Source organism: Nicotiana tabacum, chromosome 20 (assembly GCF_000715075.1).
Source record: "Nicotiana tabacum cultivar K326 chromosome 20, ASM71507v2, whole genome shotgun sequence".
In the NCBI taxonomy this organism is placed as follows: Eukaryota; Viridiplantae; Streptophyta; class Magnoliopsida; order Solanales; family Solanaceae; genus Nicotiana; species Nicotiana tabacum.
The window spans coordinates 160,031,549-160,055,694 of NC_134099.1; the positions used below are offsets into that span (position 1 = coordinate 160,031,549).

At 38.1% G+C, this 24,146-nt stretch overlaps 1 protein-coding gene across 1 annotated transcript; it reads right to left on the reverse strand.

Moving 5' to 3' along the window:
* Window positions 1-1,743: 1,743 nt before the first annotated feature.
* Window positions 1,744-3,715, reverse strand: LOC107822144 (protein SHORT-ROOT-like). Its single transcript, XM_016648647.2, has one exon. The coding sequence runs from the start codon at window positions 3,625-3,627 to the stop codon at window positions 2,302-2,304; it is 1,326 nt and encodes a 441-aa protein (XP_016504133.2). The 5' UTR covers window positions 3,628-3,715; the 3' UTR covers window positions 1,744-2,301.
* Window positions 3,716-24,146: the final 20,431 nt, after the last annotated feature.

Genomic DNA, 24,146 nt, shown 5'->3' on the forward strand with positions numbered 1-24,146 from the left:
AAAATGTTGACCGAAGTCAACTTTAATCAATTTTAAAGGCTAAATTCCATATTTTTCTTAAATTTCACCTAAAAAGCTTTTCGAAAATGCGTCCAAACTTTGCACGTAAATTAAGGAGAAAGGAAATAAGGTTTTCAAGTCTCAGAACCTGGATTCGGATTCTAAAATACAAGATGACCCTTTGGGTCATCACAAAAAAGCCCTAAAACCCGTTGCGGAGTTGCAGAGCCGATCGATGACTGCCACATGTCACAGACATTAAATGGAACTGGCATACGACGCATCAGTTCAGAAGAAGGTATAATGATACATGGGAAATGGCGGTAAAAATTCATGTCATAAAAAAGATCCACTTCCAAAATATTCAATTGCCTAATAATTGGCAAGTGGGGAACTATCTGTATTGGGAAAAATAAATATTACATGTGTAATTAATTATGTGGCTGACATGGCAAGACACGTGGATCATTAGAAAAGTGACAGTTGGAGAAGAGTACTTAAAGTGATACGAGTTTTAATAGGTACGAGCAAAACGTCTAAGAGACAAGAAGAAACGGTTGCTCGAGTCTCTTCGTAATTTGAAGAGACATCGGTGGAGTGAATCAAGACAACAAAAAGTACAGATTCGTTAATCTTCAATTAGTGAGCATGAATGACTAGAAACGTTACAGAATCTTTACGAAACAGTTACGATTGCCAATTATAACGTTTCATTAATGTTATTAAATGCTCATAATAACTCGATTACGAGAGGGAAGAGACGTTGTACTTAGAAATAGCTATAAATGGAAGAGAAATGTCATTTGTATGGATGCGTTCTGATTATTACTGGAATACACTTATTTACTTTTGCTTTATACCGATTGCTTTGCTATTTCTAGCTCTAAGTTTCCTTTCTCATTGCAAAAATATTCATTTTCTTGATTTTTAGTAATCTGAGTACTTCTAAAAATAAATTTTGACCGAAATTCCTATTTTCTGGTTAAACAACGTTAGATTGGGCATTTACCTTGAATAATTTTAATGAATGAGGGATAAATTTAATTCAATAGTATAACATCAAAAGTATTTTTATACAAAAGGTATAATAAAGTAGTAAATTTGAGCCCTCTCCCATTTAAAAATCCTGACTTTGTCATTGGAGCATTTGGTGGGGAGGAAATGCTCAAAGTTCCGTCTCCCGATCACAAAAGGACAAATTGAAGAAAGTAGGGGTAAATTGAAACAGGGCAAGTTTAGCGAAGTCTTATCTAAATCAATAAAAGTGGTTCGCCACTAACTCATGTTGGCCTGTGGCTATTGTACGTAAATGCAAAATCAAACTTATGCTATTCATATCACTAGACATAAAGGCAACCATGGGATCAAGTTGGTATGCTTCTGCTTGCCACCAATTTCCCTTCATAGGGTCCCCTTCTTTTTACTTTTTTCTTTTCTTTCCTATCCTTCTTTTTTTCGATATCTTCTTGTTAAATTTTTGTATCACTTGATATTACTTTTCTTTAATTTGCAAAACAAAGAAAGAGTAAATTAAAAAAAAAAGAATCTTCATGACAAATATCAATAAGTAGACCTTCTATGAAAAATATATTATTCATAATAATTGCTACGTACCATCTCTCCTCGTCTATTAGCATGCACGATTGGTTTAAATGCCATATTTTAGGCACATTCATTAGAAGACTATGTTAGGGAAAAAAGGAGGAATGAGTTAGAATTTTTTTCTTTCTTTTCCGTCTAATATATTCTTAAAGGAGAATCTAAATTTATTTGTAATAACAAGTACTGCCAATAAGAAAAGGGGAAAACAACCTCCAATTTACATTATAATTAATTGCGGAGAGGTCCCCCACCAAAGGCTAATTAAAGGGTTGGAGTACAAATGACCAATACCAAGCAAAAAGATCAGTGAAAAAGAAACCATAATTTGAAAAAGCTAGTACAGATGCAAAAACTTTCACCAAGAAGAGATTGAGAAAAACAAGCAAAAAGAAAGAAAGCAATACAAACTCCCAGGCACAAAGCATTATAGTGTTGTTGAATCTAAAAGGTAGAAAATGAAATGAAGGTTATATCTAGTAGTAATAGTCCTATATATATGTTTGCAAGATCCATTAGAAGAGAAAGATAGAAAGGAATTGAAAAATAAAAAAAAGCTAAAAGGAAACTCTAGCTTAGCTCTTGGATTCCAAAAATAGAAAAATCAAATGGTATCATGCTTTAGCTTGTTGTAAGTTAAAGGCTATAATAACTACGTTGCAATTCCAAGCACGTCCGACTGAGCATTACTATTACGAATCTTCACTGATCATGTCGCTCCATTGATTTTTCCCAGGGTTTCCATGCTGAAGTCCATACCACAGGTTCATCTCTCCAAGTCAAGTAAATTCCAGGTGACTCTTGATTTTCTTGTGGTAGCACAAGTGACCATCCAGCCTTGTATCTCTTAAGCAAGGACTTAACATCATCAACAGCATCATCATTGAGTGGAAATGGAGAAAACCACTCTCTAAGCCTTTCAGACCATTGATTTCCTCTTTCTCTTGTTTCACCATCTCCTTCACCAATTTGATCACCGCAAGCCAAAACCTTAACTATGCTTTTGGAACATTCCCTTTCGATCACAAGCCTTTCGTTGCTCGTGATTGGAAAGCTTTCATCAAGCATCTCAAAGTATAATGTGTAGAACCTAAGGCATTCTTCAAAACACTTAACAAAGTCATTCCTTGTTCTAGAAAAATCAGCCTCATGTTCTACTATTGTCACAATTTTAGGGTTAAGTGATTGAAGCATTCTTATAACATCTCCCCTTTCTTCTACTTCAACTTTTCTTAAGGCTCCAATGCAATTAACAGCCACTGCTTCTTCTTCTTTTATATTCAAACTATCCTTTGTGAGTTCTTTCAAGTGGTTCAATCCACTTATAACATTGAACTCAAAAGGCACTCCCATTAACCTAGCAAATTTCTCCATCCTTTGTGCTACTTCTTTCATAACTGATTTCACTAACGTGCTTTCCGTGACAACAACTGTGAGTTTTAGATGTGGTGTTTCGTCGTTTCGCGTGGCTAAAGCTTCTAGTAAAGTTGGCCATTGAGTACAAAAAGTGTGACTTATATCAATTATATGAAGCTTACTCTCACCATCTAATGCTTCTAAAATTGCACCATTTGATGCAACGTGACCAAAAGTTGTCCATGGACTTACCTCTTGAAACTTTAGGATCAATTTCCTAGATGAATCAAAAGATTTGCTCTTTTCAGCAGCTGAAGTTAGGGTTTTGTAACACCTCAAGCCAGTATCAGTGGCCTTACAAAAAAGGGCTTGCAAGAAATAAAATGCCAATTTTTGATTGCAATCACCATAGGGAGAAGCAAGCTCATTTAACATCCATAACAAGTGATGGATCTTGGTTGAATCTTTCTCAGAAATCGCGGTAACACACTCCCGGAGAAGCCTAGAAGCCCACTTGGCATCAGAAACTGGATCACCATTTTCTGGTGATTGACTTCTTGATGAGTTCTCATGAGGCTGTTGATTAGGGTTTTGCATGTTTATCAAATGATGAACATAGTTGGTTACTAAGAAATTATTTGTAGGTTTGGAAAAGAAAAGACTTTTTTCCATGTGTTATGGAGCCCTCTTAGTAGTGGCTCTAAGAAAGCACTTTTGCAGGTTTAAAGCATTTTGATTTCTGTGTGAAATAATAATTAAAGTAGGAAAATTAATTAAGCTTTTCGAAGGCCATATAAGCTTCTAGCAACATAATTGGGCATATATTCGTCATGTATCGTCACAATATGGACTTTTCTATTTTTAATTTAATTTCATTAACTAAATAAATTTTTATATCTGTGAGCTACGCTATACTTACTGGTAGATCGACTATACTCGTTTACTCGTACATTGAGAGAGACTATATATGCTCCTCAACTATATTGACAAGTATAGAAATTCCTTTTCTCTATTGACAAATTAAAATAACAAAAAAAAAGAGAGAAAAAAAATCGTTTAAACTTCCATGAAATTAGCTGCTTCTTGGTCATAAAGTCACAATCTATTTGATCTTATTAGAATTTGTAAGAGTCAATGATATTACTTAACTAAGTTTAGTTTGAACTATTTAGATAATACTTTTGGTTTGGTGTTAAACTAATCAAAACTTTGTTAATTTAGCTCTTGTAAACTCAATACTTGTTCTTTTTAGATAGGATAAGCATTTTTTAAAAATTGAACTGCTCAAAAGAATGATAGAAATGAGTAAATGTATATTCGACATTTAAGCAAAGAAGCATTCAAGAATAAATCAGTCAACCCTTTTGCCTATTTATTGTTTTTCCTCTTTCTTATAGATAATAATTAATAAATGCTTGATGTCACGTTAAGATATGAAAAGTTTCTGAATTCTGTAATTTATTTTTGAACAGCCGGTTTTGGTGCATAGGATTATGGAGCACTAAAAATTCTTGTGATATAGAGAGAAACAAGAATGTAGAAGCAAAGTTGAATCGTCCAATCAACATTATTATTAATCAATATCAAGGTTGTTTGGTAAGGAATAAAACATTTATTCCTAGAACAAAATATAGTTTAAAAAATGATTCTCTATTAATTAATTGCAGACGTCTATGTGTGTGTGTGAGTACGAGATAGATAAATCCCTTGCTAATACGAACAAACAGATGATGATAAAAGCAATGTGTAAAAAGACAGATTATGACTTACTAGATTTTAACAAATTTAATCGATTAATCAATTCTTCTTCTTTTTCTTTTTCTAACTGTTCATATACTAACTTCACCACTATTACTTTTGGCGTAAATTAATCAATACTAGACAGATAAAGTATAGATTACCAAAAAAAATAAAAAATGCTAGTACTCGAATAGTCGAATGTCAATATTTCTAGATTTAAATTTGGACAATGATATGTTTCATCGTACGAAATAAAAATTAAATTCTTTGAAATTTCATGGTAAATACTACATTGACCACAATGAATATATAGCTCTGATTTCAAATTACTACAAAATGATGACATTGAGAGAAGTGTGGTCGAATATCACATCAAGGTAACAATATAATTAATAATAATTATAACACGAATTCCATAGTTAATTCATGCTTTTGGTTAAAATAATAGTTAACAATTAAAGATTAGAGAATATCAACTTCAAAGACGACTGGTGATAAATGTTTTAATGTTAGAGTTCCCGTCAGCATTATTTCTTTGCGGTTTTAATTTCTTTATATTAGGAAGAAGAGGGCAACAAATTGTCGTTATACCTGGTTTCATCTGAAGTTGTAAATCAAATCAAAGTTCAGTGACTAGGAACTAGTCTGTTAAAGAACAGTTTAATGCAGGCCTGGTTTTTCCTAAAATCTTAGGAGATGTTATAAAACAATGACGGTAAAGTAAAGACAAGTATAGAGAAATATTTATATTATTCGAATTCAAACTGATGTACATAATGAACTGAAATATCTTCTATTTATAGAAGAAAGGAAGCTGTTGTGTAAGCTGCTACGCAAGCTGCTGTGTAAGCTACTACTGCAAGCTGCTGTTTAAGCTGCTATTATACCAGATATGGATAATCTTCTATTGAAAGCAATGTTTATCCATAACGCAGTACTGAATGGATAAGCTTATTATACCCAGTATGGATAATCTTCTACCGGAGGTAATGTTTATCCATAACCGGGTACCGAAGTGATAAGTTTCTTCAGGAAGCTTATTTCCAATAGAGTACTAAATAGATAAACATATTTACGGCGGAGTCCCATATGGATAAGCTTCTTCAGGAAGCTTATTTACAACGGAGTACTAAATGAACATCCATAATATAATATATTTATAACAATGGGGCTTGGATGTTCATTAAAAGATAATGTGCCTCATTAAAACCTTACTAGGAAAAACCACGTGGGAAAAAATCCTAGTGAAGGAAAAAGAGTACACATATTTAGTAATACGCATTGCTATGTGCCTCATTAAAACCCTTATAAGGAAAACCCCATGTGAAAAAATCTTAGTAAGGAAAAAAAATGCATCACGTATTTTACTCCCCCTGATGAAAACCTTATTTTAAATATTTGAGTCTCCGCATTCCAATCTTGTATACCATCTTCTCAAAAGTTGAAGTTGACAAAGATTTAGTGAATAAATATGCTGGATTATCACTTGAACGGATTTGTTGCACATCAATGTCACCACTTTTCTGAAGATCGTGTGTGTAGAATAATTTTGGTGAAATGTGCTTCGTTCTATCTCCTTTAATAAATCCTCCTTTCAATTGGGCTATGCATGCAACATTGTCTTCGTATAAAATTGTGGGTCTTTTCTCACATTCCAAACCACATTTTTCTCAAATAAAATGAATTATTGATCTGAACCATACGCATTCCCTACTTGCTTCATGAATAGCTATTATCTCAGCGTGATTTGAAGAAGTAGCAACAATAGATTGCTTTGTGGAGCGCCATGATATGGTAGTACCTCCATATGTAAATACGTACCCGGTTTGAGATCGACCTTTATGGGGATCAGATAAATAACCTGCATCTACATAACCAACAAGATGTGTACTATCTTTGTTAGCATACAACAAACCCATATCAAGAGTTCCCTTTAAATATCACAATATATGCTTAATCTCGTTCCAATGTCTCCGTGTAGGAGAAGAACTATATCTTGCTAGTAAATTAACAGAAAATGCTATGTCAGGCCTTGTAGCATTAGCAAGAAACATTAGTGCACCAATTGCACTGAGATAGGGTACTTCGGGACCAAGGAGTTCCTCGTCCTCTTCTGGCGGTCGGAACGAATCCTTATTCACTTCAAGTGATCGAACAACCATTGGTGTACTCAATGTGTATGCTTTGTCCATGTAAAAGCGTTTTAAGACCCTTTCTGTATAGGCAGATTGATGGATAAAGATCCCGTCTGCTAAATCTTCAATTTGCAGACCACGACAAAGTTTTGTCTTTCCAAGATCTTTCATCTCAAATTCTTTCTTAAGATATTCAATTGCCTTTTGGAGCTCTTCTGGAGTTCCAACAAGATTTATGTCATCAACATAAATAGCAAGTATAAAAAATTCTGATACCGTTTTCTTTATAAAACTACATGGACAAATAACATCATTTATGTGACCTTCTTTCAGCAAATATTCACTAAGGCAATTATACCACATGCGCCCAGATTGCTTTAAACCGTACAAAGATCTTTGTAATTTGATTGAATACATTTCCTGAAATTTTGCTTCAGGCATTTTAAATCCTTCAGGGATTTTCATATAAATTTCATTATCAAGTGAACCATACAGATAAGTTGTAAATACATCCATTAGATGTATTTCAAGCTTTTCATGCAGGCTAAACTGATGAGATATCGAAATGTTATAGCATCCATAACAGGTGAATATGTTTCATCAAAATCGACTCCAGGTCGTTGTGAGAATCCGTGTGCAACAGGGCGAGCTTTTTATCTTTCAACTTCATTTTTATCATTTCTTTTTCGCACAAAAACCCATTTATGACCAACTGGTTTTATACCAGCAGGTATATGGACTACTGGTCCAAAGACCTCTCTTTTATCAAGTGACTTTAATTCCGACTGAATTGCCTATTGCCATTTTGGCCAATCAGATCTTTGTCGACATTCTTCGACAGATCGAGGTTCAAGATTCTCACTATCTTGCATAATATTAAGTGCAACATTATATGCAAAAATATTATCCACCACTATTTCAGATCGATTTAAATTAATCCCATCACTGGTCGAACTTATTAAAAGTTCCTCACTCACATGAGCTTCGGGTTCATTAATTTCTTCAGGAATCTCAGAACTAATCAGATCTTGGGTCTCTTCAGGAGATCCCTTCATAGTACCGTTTTGATCATTTGTCGATTTTCTTTTTCGAGAATTTCGATCCTTAGAACCCAAAGACCTACCACGCTTCAGGCGTGCTTTAGTTTCACTAGCTATCATGCTAGTAGATGGTCCTACTGGGACATCAATTCGGATAGGCACATTCTCTGCTGGGATATATGACTTAGTTATCCTTTTCAAATCAGTAAATGCGTCTGGCATTTGATTTTCTATATTCTATAAATGGAGATCTTCTGGACCTCCTGATTACATATAGGGGTACGAGGATCAAAGTGAGATAATGATAAAACTTTCCACACAATTTCTCTTTTGATTTCCTTTTTATCTCCCCCCTAATTGTGGGAAATTTATTTCATCAAACCGACAATCTGCAAATCGAGCAGTAACAAAATCTCTTGTTAATGGTTCAAGATAGCGAATAATAGAGGGTGATTCAAACCCAACATATATTCCTATCCTTCTTTGTGGTCTCATCTTACTACACTGCGGTGATGCTACTAGCACATATACAACACATCCGAAAATTCATAGATGAGCAATATTTGGTTCATGACCAAAAACTAATTGTGACGGATAATATTTATTATAATGTGTTAGTCTGAGACGGATAAGTGATGCTGCATGCAAGATAGCATGGCCCCAAACAATAGTGGGCAATGTTGTGTTCATAAGTAGTGGTCTTGCTATCAATTGCAGGCGTTTAATAAATGACTCTGCAAGGCCATTTTGAGTATGAACATAAGCTACATGATGTTCAACTTTTATCCCAACTGATAGACAATAATCATCAAAAGCTTGAAATGAGAATTCTCCAGCATTATCAAGGCGACTTTATAGGGTTATCTGGGAATTGTGCCCTTAATCGAATTATTTTGGGCTAATAGCTTTGCAAACGCCAGGTTGCGAGATGATAATAGGCACACATGAGACCATCTTGAAGATGCATCTATTAGGACCATAAAATATCTAAACAACCCACTTGGTGGGTGAATAGGTCCACATATATCCCCATGTATACGCTCTAAAAAGGTAGGGGATTCAATGCCAACCTTCATTGGTGATGTTCTAGTGATCATTTTGCCTTGGCAACAAGCATCACAAGAAAATTCGTCATTTGTAAGAATCTTTAGGTTCTTTAATGGATGCCCACTCGAATTTTCAGTAATTCGTTTCATCATTATTGATCCAGGATGGCCCAAACGGCCATGCCAAAGCACAAAAGTATTTGAATCCGTAAACTTCTGGTTTACGATAGAGTGTGCTTCAATTGTACTAATTTTTGAATAGTATAAGCCAGAAGATAAAGTTGGTAACTTTTCTACAATGCATTTCTGGCCAGAAATATTCTTTGTAATACAAAGATATTCCCTGTTCATTTCATCTATTGTCTCAACATGATACCTATTTCGGCGGATATCTATAAAACTCAACAAGTTTCTTCGGGACTTGGAGGAGAACAATGCATTATCTATAATAAGTTTTGTTCCCTTAGACAGAAATATTATGGCTCTTCCAGAGCCTTCAATCAAACTTATATTACCAGAAATTGTTGAAACATTTGATTTTTCCTTATGCAAATAAGAAAAATATTTCTGATCCTTGAATATGACATGAGTTGTTCCACTATCAATAACACAAATATCTTCATGATTTGTCTTTAATACAAACATAATTTGAGGATTATCCATATTCTTCAAAATGACATAAATAAAATATATTATAGTAAACATCATTATCAAAGCATAATTTTTATTTATGTACAACAATTACATAACCATACTATCTATTACAAAGAACAAAAATTAAAATATTTATATTTCTACAGATTCACTACCGATTACATGACTTGTTTCTCTTTCTGGGAGTGCAAAGTAATCATCTACATCCAAATGCATGAAGTCTAAATTATCTTCAGAAATAAAATTTGCTTCAGGGAGGCTTGATAAAGCTCAACCAGGTGCTTTGGCGTATGACAAGTATGTGACCAGTGCCTTTTTCTTCCACATCTATAGCATGTATTTTCTGCATTTGGTTCTTGCACCGCTTCATGCTTTTGTTCCTTCCTTTTCCACTTTTGGTCGTGAGGAGGCTTCTTTGGTGCATTATTATTACTATGATTGGGGTTTCTTCCCCGACCACGACTGGGGCCACGACCTCTTCCATGTTTAGCTTGGTGGAAGTTCGTCTCATTCACTTCAGGGAATGGACAAGAACCAGTAGGTCGACTTTCATGGTTTTTCGTTAATAGCCCATTATGTTGCTCGGCTATAAGAAGATGTGAGATAGGTTAAAAATACTTTTTAAATCCCATCTCTCAATATTGCTGCTGCAGGAGCATATTCGAGGCATGAAAAGTGGTGAAAGTTTTATCCAACATATCATGATCAGTAATATTATCACCACATAATTTCAATTGGGAAATAATTCTGAACATAGCAGAATTATACTCACTTATAGATTTAAAATCTTGTAGCCTTAGATGAGTCCAATCATATCGTGCCTGTGGAAGAACGACCATCTTCAGGTGGTCATATCTATCTTTCAAACTATTCCACAATATGACTGGATCTTTAATAGTAAGATATTCCATTTTCAGGCCCTCATCAAGGTGATGACATAGGAATATCATTGATTTGGCATGGTCTTGGTTAAATGCATGATTTTTGTCTTTGATGGTGTTTGCCAGACCCATCGCATCACGATGAAATTCAGCATCAAGCACCCAAGACATGTAGCTTTTGCCCGATATATCCAGGGCAACAAATTCAAGTTTAGAAAGATTTGACATTATTTAGGAAAATAAAGTTCTTACCTCAAATACTTTCAAAATATTTGCTCGAGATGGCAGAGTCTCGTGCTGATAACGTGTTATAAAATAAAGACTTTAAAGTAAACACAAGTATATAGAGAAACTGTTATATTATTCGAATTCAAACTGGTGTACATAATGAACTGAAATCTCTTCTATTTATAGAAGAAACAAAACTGTTGTGTAAGCTGCTATGCAAGCTGCTACTACAAGCTGCTGTGTAAGCTGCTACTACAAGCTGCTGTGTAAGCTGCTACTACAAGCTGCTGTGTAAGCTGCTATTATATCAGATATGGATAATCTTCTACCGAGAGCAATGTATACCCATAACGGAGTACTAAATGGATAAGCTTATTATACCCGGTATGGATAATCTTCTACCAGGGGTAATGTTTATCCATAATCGGGTACTGAAGTGATAAGCTTCTTCAGGAATCTTATTTCTAATAGAGTACTAAATAGATAAACATATTTACGGCGGAGTCCCATATGGATAAGCTTCTTCAGGAAGCCTATTTACAACGGAGTACTAAATGAACATCCATAATATAATATATTTATAACAGGAGAAACATTATTCCTTTTCTAGATTATTCAGTCTGAAATGATGGTTAAGATCTAGAACAAGACAACTGCTCAAGTTGAATGGTTATCCTTCTAGGAAAATGAGCCTAGCTTCTAGATAAAAGCTAACTCATGCATGGCTAGCAATTTGGTACAGGATTTTTTGAAAATCTTTTACTTTTCTTTTCTATCTACTACAAATCAATCCAAAACCCTATTACACCTCATTCTCACCACCAATATTATTTTGCCCTTAAATGGGATAACAATTAAATTTGTACGTGGTTTTAATGATACACAAATTGATTTAACACAAATAATCAAGAGAATTAGACAAACAACTCAAAGACAAAATAAATGATCAAACCAATTGTAATGTTATGGCCTAGCCTGAACCTATGTTGAACAATAACTTTGCCAGGTTCGAGCCCAGTTGTGAATGATAAACAGAACAATCAATTAAGAACGTTAACAATAGCTAAAAAATAGAAAGTAAATTTGTATTACTTTGATTCTCGTGTTACCATGTGTATTACAAAAGAACAATTTATCCTTTATATAGCAGGAGAGTTTCATCCCTAGTACAAGTCTAAAAAAAGAAAAATCATCCTTTCTCGTCAATTACTGATCCGCAATCGACATCGAGCGAGATCTGTGCTGCGATATCCGGTTAGGCACGAATATCATGACACTCTATCTGTCATATGTAATGGTTTACCATGTTTCCCGAGGTTTAGAACTCGTTCTGGGTCCAGGGAGCATCGTTTTATTATGCCCGATGATGAACACATCGTTCACCTTCTATGGGTCTCGATACGAAGGGCTCCCAACTTTTGTTTTGATCTCGTGCATCCATGCACTTCTTCATTTTCTTCACTAGGAAATCGGGGTATGCATTATTCTCGATTTTTTCTGTATACAAATAGTCCCCTCGTTTTCCATAGAGTAGGCTTGCTAAAACGATGGGAAACGATAGATGAACCCCAATTCGTTCCTTCGTACGTTACAACTGAGATGACGGATAAATCAAAATGTCCCATCAGTCGTATCGTTCTGACTTCGGACACGTGTCAGTCACCGGCTAGCTGCCTTCGAATGCGAAAGGTCGCGCATTGATTGTTTTTTTCCTATAAAAGCCTCAAGCTTTTTCATTTTTTCCACTTTCTGATTCTAGACTTTACCCTCGAACTCCCTAACGGCTTTCAACTTCTCCAAATCTTCATACATTGTTCTTTAAGCCTTTATACCTTCATCTTCAATCCCCATACATCTTCTTTGAACCTTCAACCCAGACCTTCATACCGTCATACCATCTTCAAATCTTCATATTTTTCTTCAGACCTTCTTATTTCCCAGATTACAATGGCAGAAACCTCCAAGTCAGTGCCTCAGCAGGCTGCTCCTTCATTTTCCCACCCGGTCACAGATGCTGAGGTGGCCATTCCCGAAGTGGCTCAGGAGCCTCCTATGAAGATCTTCATACACGGGGGATGCTTTATCGGGGACGACTTCAAGGTAGAGAAGGCCTATAGTCAACAAGACTGAGGCGAGGGGGCATGGAGATACATATTCTCTGTCATAAAATAAACCCTACCCATAGTCCGAGCAGACTGTAAATGAGAGGGTAAGGATGTGGTCGTTCCCGGGCCTAACGACGATATTACTAGGTGTGCCTCATAGTCCTTAGTCCTTGCTTTTTTCAAAAGGTACGAGGTGTGCCTCAGGCAAATCCATCCATCCTTCTAGAGGATCGTGATCCTCTTACACCATTTCGTGAGCAGTACCGAAGCCCCTCGATTCACCCTAGACCATCTACTTCGCCCCTTGGCACAAGCTTTCAAAGGGCAAATGAGAGGTCGTTCTCATGGTAAGGTTTTTCCTTGAATAATTATCACCATGCTCTTAACTTACATAGAGATAACCCTTTTTCCTTTCTTATAGGTTTACCTAAGAGCACTGAACTTAGGTCATTGGCTGAGGATGGGGATCCATCCACGCTTGCCAAGCTCTCCGTTTTGGGGCAGCACGGGGCTGCCACGAATGAGGAGCAGAAGAAGAAGAAGAAGAAAAGAATAGAAAGTCCTCGGGTTCCCCGGAAGCTGAGGTGAAGAAGAAGAAAAAGGTGACCATCTGGGTTCGGAAGCCCAAGAAGATCACCCAATCCAAGGTACCGGACCCCGATTCTCTCTACCGGCGCAGGGACGATCCCGAAGATGACAACCTTTTTATCGCTCATGGGTCGACCCTTAATGATGGGGAGTAGGTGACGACCGAGAAAGAGGACCATGAGGTCGATCCTCCTCTAACTTGGGAATCAGAGAGAGAGCTAGAGGATGTGGCCTCCCAGGAAGTAGCCATGTTCCGAAGGAGGCAACCAGTGTCATTGACATCGTGGAGACTCCCTCCTATACCGAGTCCATGCTCGAAGTGGCACAACCGGGCATAGAAAAGTCAAGCGAGGGAGCGCAGGGCCCAGACGATACCCTCAACACATTTTTTGATGGCATGTATATGGCCGCACTAGAGGATATTTTTGGCTTGCTCACCTAGAGGTCCCAAAGAAGGAAATGTCCTTGGGATCTGAAAGGTCGAGTTCGAGCGCCAAAACTAGTGAAGCAATTTCCTGCTCCGAGCATGGACCTCGAGTGCAACAGAATGGTCGTTATTACAATCTCAGAGGATGCTCGGGTCTTGTTTGATCCGGTGGGCATAGCCAGATACCTCCGATGCCTGGTGACCAAGGAGGACCGGGCAAAGATGAACGAGGTGGGTGCGTCGAGCCTCTTCAACAAGGTGTTATTGGTGCTGAACCGGGTAAGGCGTCAACCCTTTGTACCCCTTTGTGAATCTTACTTTGGTTTTTTATGTCCTCTACTAACTTTATTATTTTTCAGGCTTTAGTGTTTCACCGTAAAAGCTTCCTCCAATACCGCTTGGAGATTAGCCTGCTCGAGTTTGAGATCAAAGAGCATGTGTAGAAGAAGGATATGTACATGGCTCTTAGTGAGCAACATGACGAGGCCCTCAAAGACCTCCCGATTCTCCATGCCGAGCTAGAAAAAGCTCAGGAGGAGGCCTTGACCCTAAAGTGGGAACACGCCGACCTGGTTGAGAAGGTAAAGATCTTTGAGGCTAAAAATGAGCAGTTAGTCATGGTGACTAACAACACAACTTCACATGTCCAACAGAAGATACACCTGATCGATCAGCCTCGGGCTGAGATGAACGAGGCCAAGGCCACGACCGAAGTATGGAAGGGCAAGATAGACCTACTGGCTTTGGAGAGGAAAGCCTCAAAAGTGGAGCTAGCATCGATCGAGAACCAACTTCGGGTGGTGAAGGAAAAGGCCGATAAGTGGTCTTGGTTGGATGATGATCTTCGGGCACAACTAAGCTTAGCCGCCACGGAACGGGATGCTCTCGGACAAGAATATACGGCACTGAGGTCCAAATTGGATGCAAACTTTACTGATGCTGAGGAAATGGTGGACCAATACAAGGCTGATGTGGAGGCAGTCGAGACCCAATTAAAGATAAAGACTGAGCACATAAAGCAACTATCTCGGAGAATGTCCCTCGAAGAGATCCATACCCGAGGTTTTGACCTATCGACCGAGATTGAAGAATTTAGAAGGATCGAGGATGAAGCAAAGGATCTCTATGAGCCTGAGGGTCCATAAGGCTTTGAGGGATCTGAGGGCTCCAACGGTTCTAGCGATGAGTCGGGCCCCAGTGCAGACCAGGCATAGATTCCTTAGTATTTTTCTAGTTTTTCCTTATGTATTTTTTTGGTTTGTTTTGAGGCCGTTCTATCGGGTCTTTGTAAATATATTTTGGAGTATATAAAATTTTTCCCTTAATCGCAATACCGTGTCTTTACCTTTTCAGCATCTTCTTGAAATTTCTACTTGCGTATTATTTTTGATGCCTTAGCATAAAATTAGATGTTGTTCTGGAGCATCCATTTTTGGAGGATAGAATGGATCCCGACTTCAATGCAACTTTGGTTTGCTTGTGGGTTCAAACTGTCGGTGAGACCGAAGGTTTTTAAGATGCTTAAGTGTTTTCAGATGATATCTTTGTCGAGGGTAACCATTTAGTGGGTTTCGAATTTTCATAAGGGCCTTACTTTGTCGTTACAAACTCCGGACGTCTTCGAGCCATTTTTATGGTGCCTATAGCCTTTTATATTTGGTAACCACCTAACGAATTTAGTGCCTCCAAAATTTGGTAGCCCGGGTCATCCAAATTTTTATCGGGCGACAGTCCCCGAGTAGGGGTATCCCGTGGGCTTGAGAGTCCCCAAGTAGCGGTAGCTCGTGAACTTTAGGATCTAGGATGGAAGAAGCAAAATGTACAGTAACAAAGTGTAAGGGGAGTAGAAATTTCTTTCATTGCTCAGTATGCAAGGTACATGATCGAAGGCGCATAAAAACTTGTGCTATGGATAGAGTGGACTATGTGGGCATAGTTTATATGACTATTTGGCCCTTACAATGAATTCTAACCACCAAGACTTAGCTTTTAGCACTTACAATTTTCTTTTTCCCTTGCTAAAGATCTTAACCCGAAGGCAATAGCCTGCAGTATTCGAGGTCAAACTCATGAGGGCTCGAATACTGTTGACCTGAAGTAAATGATCATTGACTCTGGTTTGAGACCAGTCTTCAAATCTAAGGTAGAATGTTTTAATGTTGCCTTGTTAAAAACCTTGTCGGAAAACCCACATCGAGACAAAATCGGTTCAAGGGAAAAAGAGTGCAACACATGCTTTTAGACCTAATAGCCACATCTATCCTTAGCTGATTACCTGCATACGTTAGTTCGATTTAAAAAGTAACTGATTTCATATCTTAGCAGTAGTGCCACTTTAAGTATGTCACGTTCCAGTTGTTTGGTAGTTGCACGTCGTATCCCGCTTCGAGTTTATATGAGCCTTTGTCGATTATTCCAACGACTCAATATGGTCATTCCCAATTCATGCCCAGTTTCCCTTCATTCGGGTTCCCAGTGTGTAGTGATACGTTTTTCAACACCAAGTCCCCAACTTGAAAGTGTCAGAGGATGGCTCTTCTGTTGTAATACCTTTCTATTTGCTGCTTCTGGGTGGCCAACCGAGGGCGGCCTCCCGCATTTCATCCAATAGTTCCAAGCTCATGATCATGGCCTCGTCGTTTAGCCCTTTAGTTGCGTACATGAATCGTAGGCTTGGTTCTCCAACCTCGACTGGTATTAAGGTTTTGGCTCTGTAGACCAAAGAAAATAGGGTGGCCTCGGTGCTCGATTTTGAAGTCATACGATATGCCCATAGGACATCGGGCAGGATCTCCTTCCATTTCCCTTTTGAACTGGTCAACCTCTTTTTTAGGTATTGAAGTATAGTCTTACTCGTTGATTCCACCTGCTCGTTGCCACTAGGATGATAAGGCATCGATAGTATCTTCTTGATCTGGTGGTCTTCAAAAAACTTACTCACCTTGCTGACGATGAACTATTTTTCGCTGTCACAAACAATCTCGGCAGGCATTCTAAATCGACATATTATGTAGTTCTAGATGAAGTCAATGACTTCTTTCTCTCAGACCTTTTCGAACGCTTGGGCCTCAACCCCTTTGGAAAAATAATTGGTCATGAATAGTATGAATTGAGCTTTACTGGGTGCCTATGGCAGGGGACCGACAATGTCCATTTCCCACTTCATAAATGGCCATGGGGACAGGACCGAGTGGAGCATTTCCCCGGTTTGATGGATCATCGGGGTGTGTCTTTGGCACTCGTCGCATTTTTGTATGAAGTCCTTTACATCCTTCTCTATTTCAGTCCAGTAGTAGCCAACCCTAATCAATTTCTGAACCAAAGATCCTGTCCCCGAATGACTCCCCCAAGTGCCTTTATGAACTTCTATCATGGTGTATTTGGTCTCTCCTGGCCCTAAACATCTGGCTAGTGGGCCAAAGAAGGTTCTCCTGAACAATGCGCCGTCGACCAAGCTAAATCTGGCAGCTTTAGTGCGCAGGGCTCTCGATTATTTGGGATTCGAAGGTAGTTTTCCTGTCTTCAAATAGTTTATGTATTTGTTTGTCCAATCCTAAGTTAAACTCGTTGGGTTCACTTCGGTGTGGCCCTCTTCTATCACCGAGTTCATTGTTGCACTATTGCTCCCAAGCTGAATTCGTCAGAATCAACTGACAACCCCAAGTTAGCCAGTGCATCGACCTCCCTATTTTGATCTTGGGGTACATGCTGTAGGGTCCATTCCCTGAATTGATATAGGGTTACCTGTAATTTGTCCATGTACCTTCACATCCGTTCTTCTTTTACTTCGAACATCCCATTAACTTGATTTACCATGAGGAGGGAATCGCATTTGACTTCGATCACCTTGGCCCCAAGGCTTTTAGCGAATTCTAGACCTGCAATCATGGCCTCAAACTCGGCCTCATTGTTAGTCAATTTCATAGTTCTAATAGATTGCCTAATTATGTTTTCTATAGGCGGTTTTAATACGATACTGAGCCTGGACCCCTTCACGTTTGAGGCACCATCCGTGAAAAGGGTCCAGATTTTCGAATTGGTCCCCGAGGTTAACCTTAGTTCTCTTTCGACTTTGGGTATTAAGCCACAAAGTATGCCAAAATCTGAGATTTTTGGCGGTTCAGGGTCGATACTCGATATCGTACCCGCTAATTTCCATGGCCCATTTAGCCAACCGGCCTGAGAGCTCAGGCTTGTGCATGATGTTCCTTAGCGCGTAAGAGGTCACAACGCATATAGGGTGGCATTGAAAGTATGACTTTAACTTCCTGTAGGCTTTTAGCAAAGCAAGCGCCAATTTTTCCAGGTGAGAATACCTTGATCCGGCCTCGTCTAGAGTTCTACTATCATAGTAAATAGGAAATTGCGTACTAAAACTCCACTTACTGCCACCTCGGAAACCGCCAAGTAGAGGTTCAACTGTTCGTCTGCCTTCAAAGTGTTCAGTAGGGGTGGACTCGATAGGTACCGTTTGAGTTCTTCTAAAGCTCTGCATTCTGGGATCTAGGAAAAGTTATTCTTCGTCTTTAACAGTGAGAAGAATTGATGGCTTTTGTCTGAGGACCTCAAGATGAACCGGCCCAAGGCGACTATACACCCGGTCAGTCATTTAACGACCTTGATGTTGTCCGCCATGGTGATGTCCTCTATGGCCTTTATTTTGTCGGGGTTGATTTTGATCCCCCGGTTGGACACCATGAACCGAGGAATTTTCTTGATCCAACCCTGAATGCGCACTTCTCCGGGTTTAGCTTCATGTTGTATTTCTTTAGTATGTCAAAGGTCTCCTGCAAATGTTTCAAATGGTCCTCTGCTCGCAGGGACTTAACCAACATTTCATCAATATAAACTTCCATTGATTTTCCTATTTGTTCTTCTAACATCCGATTTACTAGGCGTTGGTAGGTGGCACCAACGTTCATTAATCCAAACGACATTATGTTATAACACTAGGTGCCGAATTTAGTGATGAAAGAAGTCTTTTCTTGATCATCGGGGTCCATCCAAATTTGGTTGTACCAGGAGTAGGCGCCGAGAAAGATGAGTATATCGTGCCCGACCATTGCACTGATCATTTGATCGATGTTAGGCAAAGGGAAAGAATCTTTAGGGCATGCTTTGTTCAGGTATTTGTAATATACACACATTCTTAGCTTATTCCCTTTTTTGGTACTACCACTACGTTAGCTCTCCAATTTGGGTATTTAACTTTTCGGATGGATCCTATTTTCAAAAGTTTGGATTCCTCATCCTTGATGAATGCATGTTTGGTCTCGGACTGTGGCCTCTTCTTCTGCTTAACCGGGCGGAACTTTGGGTCCAAACTTAGCTTATAAGTGGTTATCTTCGATGGGATCCCTATCATGGAAAGATGGGACCTAGGGAAACAGTCTATGTTAGCTTTAATAAAATCAATAACTTTTTTCATGTGCTCGGGGGTTAAACCCATGCCCAAGTATACCTTTCGATCAATTAGGTTTTTGATTAATACGACTTTCTTGAACTCTTAGACCGTCGATTTGGTGGCACCTATGTCATTAGGAGTTATGAACTATCTCGGGACTCCGCAATCATCATCCTCATATGCTCCTCGTTCCTCTAGTTCGGCCAAGGCCGGCATAAGTAATTGCTAGTTAATTTCTTCCTTTCCGGTCGGCTCCGTGTTCCTTGATGTCAACACCGTTGGCATAAGATTACCTCATCGATTGCGAACATCTCCTTTGCGGCCGTCTGCTCTCAGTAGACCGTCTTGACTCCTCCCGGTGTAGGAAATTTCAATGCCTAGTGCAAGGTCGAGCATACCGTCCTCATGTTGTGAACCCACAAACTTCCTAATGGAGCGTTACACCTCATGTCCCCTTTGATCACGTAGACCTTTGTCTCTTGGATTGTCCTGGTAGTGTTTACTTGAAGGGTTTTCTCCCCTTTAGTGGTTTCACATTCCATGTTAAATCCATTCAACACCCGGACAACTGGCACAATTTGGTCCTATAATCCCAATTGCTCTACGACCCTCGACCTGATGATATTGGCCGATCTATCTAGATCAATCAACACATGTTTGACTCAAGATTTATTTATAAGTACAGATATTACCAGCGCATCATTGTAAGGTTGCGCAATGCCCTCGGCATCCTCGTCGCTGAATGAAATAGTTCCCTTCAAAACATAATCTCGGGTGAGTTTGTCCCTTGTGATAGATACTTTAGTGCGCTTTATCATTAGCCCTTGGGGGACATCGATCCTGTCGCCCCCCCTTTTTCTCGCGAAATTGGGTTTCGACATTTTGAAAACTCCTTTTGAGAGAGTAGGGAAAAGGAATTGGTTGTTAGAGTCGCCACCTACCGGATTAATGTGCGTTAGGGAACCTATAGCAAATAACTCATATTATACCAGTTTGCATTACCAGAGATCGGGTAAGGGCTCAAATTACCTTGAAGGGAAGGTGTTAGGCATCCCTCGAGGTCCACAACGGTGGGTCCCGGCCGAACTTAAGTTATGCGAATTAGTCTAAGGAAGTGAATAAACTATTTAATAAGGATGGGGGGTCCTAAATTATTTAGCCTATAAGATCACCTCGTGCAACATAAATAATACTTCGTAACTCCCCCAAGACGGGGTGTTACTCATATTATCCAGCGGGCACAGACTATCATCTCCTGCTACCCGATTACTATCTTTGAGTTTTTTTACCTAAAGCGCTCTAGTTGATTCTAACTCATGTCCTATGCATGCACTACCCGTCCCTTACCTAAGGTCCTTGAGGCATTGGGACCTCTATTTGGGGAAGTTCTAAACGAGGCATAAGGTTCTCAAAATTGTAAAATACTAGGCGACAAGCCAAACAATTAGGACTTTTCAAATAAAGACAGATAATGGGGTCACGTTAACCTCCGCATGTAAACAGCAAATGCACGCAACTAATTTAGCAGGCTTTATTAATTTTGGAGTCCTATGGGCAGGATATCTATGTGGCGAACAAGAGAGCAGCAGTATGTGGAGTCAGTTCTTAATGCGGGGTTAGGGCCGACGTATATTTGCCTACTGATTTTAATTCACTACCATATCTGGACGTTTCAACAGTAAATCACAATCATAAGTCCAGAATTATTGTTAAACCCTATAGGCATATTGTCTAAGTGATTGGCAGTGATAATCACATAAACACATTCAGAATCACTTAATTGAATCCTATAGGCATGATTTCTATAATTGAACTGATTTTAACCCTAGAGGCATGATTTCTACAAGTGAATTGACTTTAACTCTATATGCATGATTTCTACAAGTGAACTAATTTTAACCCTATATGCATGCTTTCTTCAAGTGAACTGATTTTAATCCTATAGGCATGATTTCTAGCATTGAGCTAATTTTAATCCTATATGCATGATTTCTAGCATTGAGCTGATTTTAATCATATAGCCATGATTTCTAGCATTGAGTGGTATATGAGCAGGGATTATACACATTGAGACAGAAAACAATTAAGCCATATATTGATCCTATAGGCATGATTGCTAACACATAATTACTAGACAAATTGACATACCTAAAGGCATGATTTCTAATAGATCACAGTGTTAGTCCTATAGACAGGACTTCTAACATGTAAACACAACATAGAACCTATAGGCAAGATTTCTAACACACAACAACATAATATGGAACTTATAGGCAGAATTAATAGCACATATAGAGATCCTATAGGTAGGATTTCTACCCCACTTTGCAAATAAAAATAAGAAACCCTTCCCAATTTACTAAATACCCCAGAGTTGTTTGTTACGAAATTATTATAGATCAGATTAATGCATGCCTACAATAGGCCCAAATACACCGGGGCAACCCAGGCCTTCAAACCATAGCAGCTCCAAGGCTGATTTTCATAGATACACAATAATCAGTGGTGAATGATTCACCCATTGCCCACAGAACCCAAATCTCTAGTGTGTTAAAGTTCCCAAGGGCTTCAAGAATCCATGGCAAGGTTTGTTGATACCCAATTTTCCCTATATATTTTAAATATGCATAAATACCTTCAAAATAGCATATATATGCATATATAAGCATGCCCAAGGTTTTTATTATTTTTCCATAATTTTTAAGGGTTTAAATTGATTTATTTTCTTCTTTTTTATCCATAAAATCCCCAATAATTATTTCCAAAATTATTGTTTTAATAATTCATCTATTTAATTTCTATATTTATGCCAAAATATGGCTAATGTAATTTTTATGTATTTTTACAATTACATTTGGTATTTTTAAAGCTAAATTGCATATAATTGCAATGTTAGCCCATTTTGAAATATAATTATGTTTTATACGCATAAAATTGGATCTTGTATTTTTAAATTGTTAATTATGTATTTAAAATTGTTTTTTCACCTTAAATTATTTTCCAAAAATTATCTATTATTTTTATATATTAAATAGGGAAACCTGGCTATTAAAATTATAGCCAATTTGGCTTTAAATTATAGCCAAATCGGACCCCAATTCCCAGCCCAATTTTACCATTAAAAAACCCGACCCATACCCTATTAACCCTTACCCAAACCCGAAACCCACCTACCCGTTTTAATCTTGACCGTTGATCTTCCAGATCAACGGTCCAAATAATTCCTTTCCTTTTTAATTTCCAAATGACCCCTAAACCTAATTCATTTCCCCTAATCCGCCGCCTTCAGATGCTCTATCATCTACACTCTTCTCTCAAACCTAACCCTAGACTCCTCCACTCCCCTCTGTCTCCTGTCATCTCTGGCGACTATCCCTTTCAGCCCAAGCCTGCAATGGGTCTCTCATCACCCTACTCATCATCTCTAAGGCCTTCAAAGATCCTGGGCCATGTCGATTTGGACCTAGGGTTTCTGTTTCTGTTACTTATGGGTTCTCCGGTGTGATTTTGGGCAAAATCACACCTTATATGTCACGATCGGTGAAGTTTCAACAAGTTCTTTTGATTTTTACTTGGGTTTCTTTTTGAAACCCTAACTCTCTTCTGAATCTGTAATATCTATGTTATTTTTATTCTTTAATCCTATTTCCTTCTGTGATTTGCTTATTCTCGAGCTTTCTTCTGAAAGATCTTCTACTCTAAACCATTTTTATTCCCTTTATAAAACTAGGGTTTTTGGAGTTCTTTCTATACCTATTTCGACTGATTTCTTTATGATTAAACCTTTTTCCTTATCCATCTCGACCGATTCTAAGTTTTACTGTTTTTAACTCAACTCTGTTAAAAAGCCCTAATTTCTTAAAGATTTTGTTTACTTGTTTCTGTTAGTTAGCATGATTTTTTTTACTTGTTTTTGTGTGTTAACCTGATTTTCTTTACTTGTCTCTGTGTGTTAGCTTGATTTTCTTTACTCTGCTTCTCTGTGTTAGCATGATGTTCTCCACTTTGGTTCTGTGTGTTAGCATGACTTTCCTTTACTTTGTTTCTGTGTGTTAGCCTGTTTACCTGGTTTTTGTTAATCTCTTGTGGTCACCATGCTTCGAATATGTTCTGCTGAATATCTAGCCTACTTACATCACCTCTATATGGCTGTGTTTGCTCATCTTTTGTTTCTTTCTGCCTATATAATCGACCTTATTTGTTTGCTACTTCTGTTCAATCGCCTCTATTTATATGTTGAGGTATGCAGAATCATGACTCCCCATGATTGATTCTGATTTTCCTTAACTTTTGGTAATTGAAAGATTTTCCTTCAAAGTCCTAGAATTCTACTCGTCTGTTTGAATTAACTGATTGCATTACCTTATTTACTATGGTACTTTATTTTACTTAGTCTTTCCTTAATTGGGTCCTTCTGAATTTGGTCCTAATTGACTACTTTATGCTTACTGAATCTTGACCCTTTCCTTATTTAATCATGCACTGATTTTCCTTCCTCTCTTATATGGTACTGAATCTTCCCGTTTGGCCTTGACTCCTTTAACTCAAGGAAGTACTTCCTTGATTCTCTAGATGATTGATTCTGAGTTCTTAAACTAGTATACTACTATGATTTTTTACCTTATTCCACTACCTATTTTAAACTATAAATACTCTAAGTCTTTCACAAACAGCACACACACTTGGATTTCAACACCCCCTCCCCTCTTACTTAAAATCTCTGTGTTATTCTACTACTACTAGTCGGCTGCAAGCCAAGGCTAATCATATGTACTCCTTGGTTTTTTCATTCTACTTACTTTTTATCTTCACTGGTATGTCCTAGTTTAATTTAAAGTCTCAACAACAACATGTTTCTCTTCGTGTTTCAGTTTTTTTATTTCTAACATACTTTCACTTGTGGTTTTTTTGTGAAGTTTGTAGTTAAGCATGTTAATGTGACC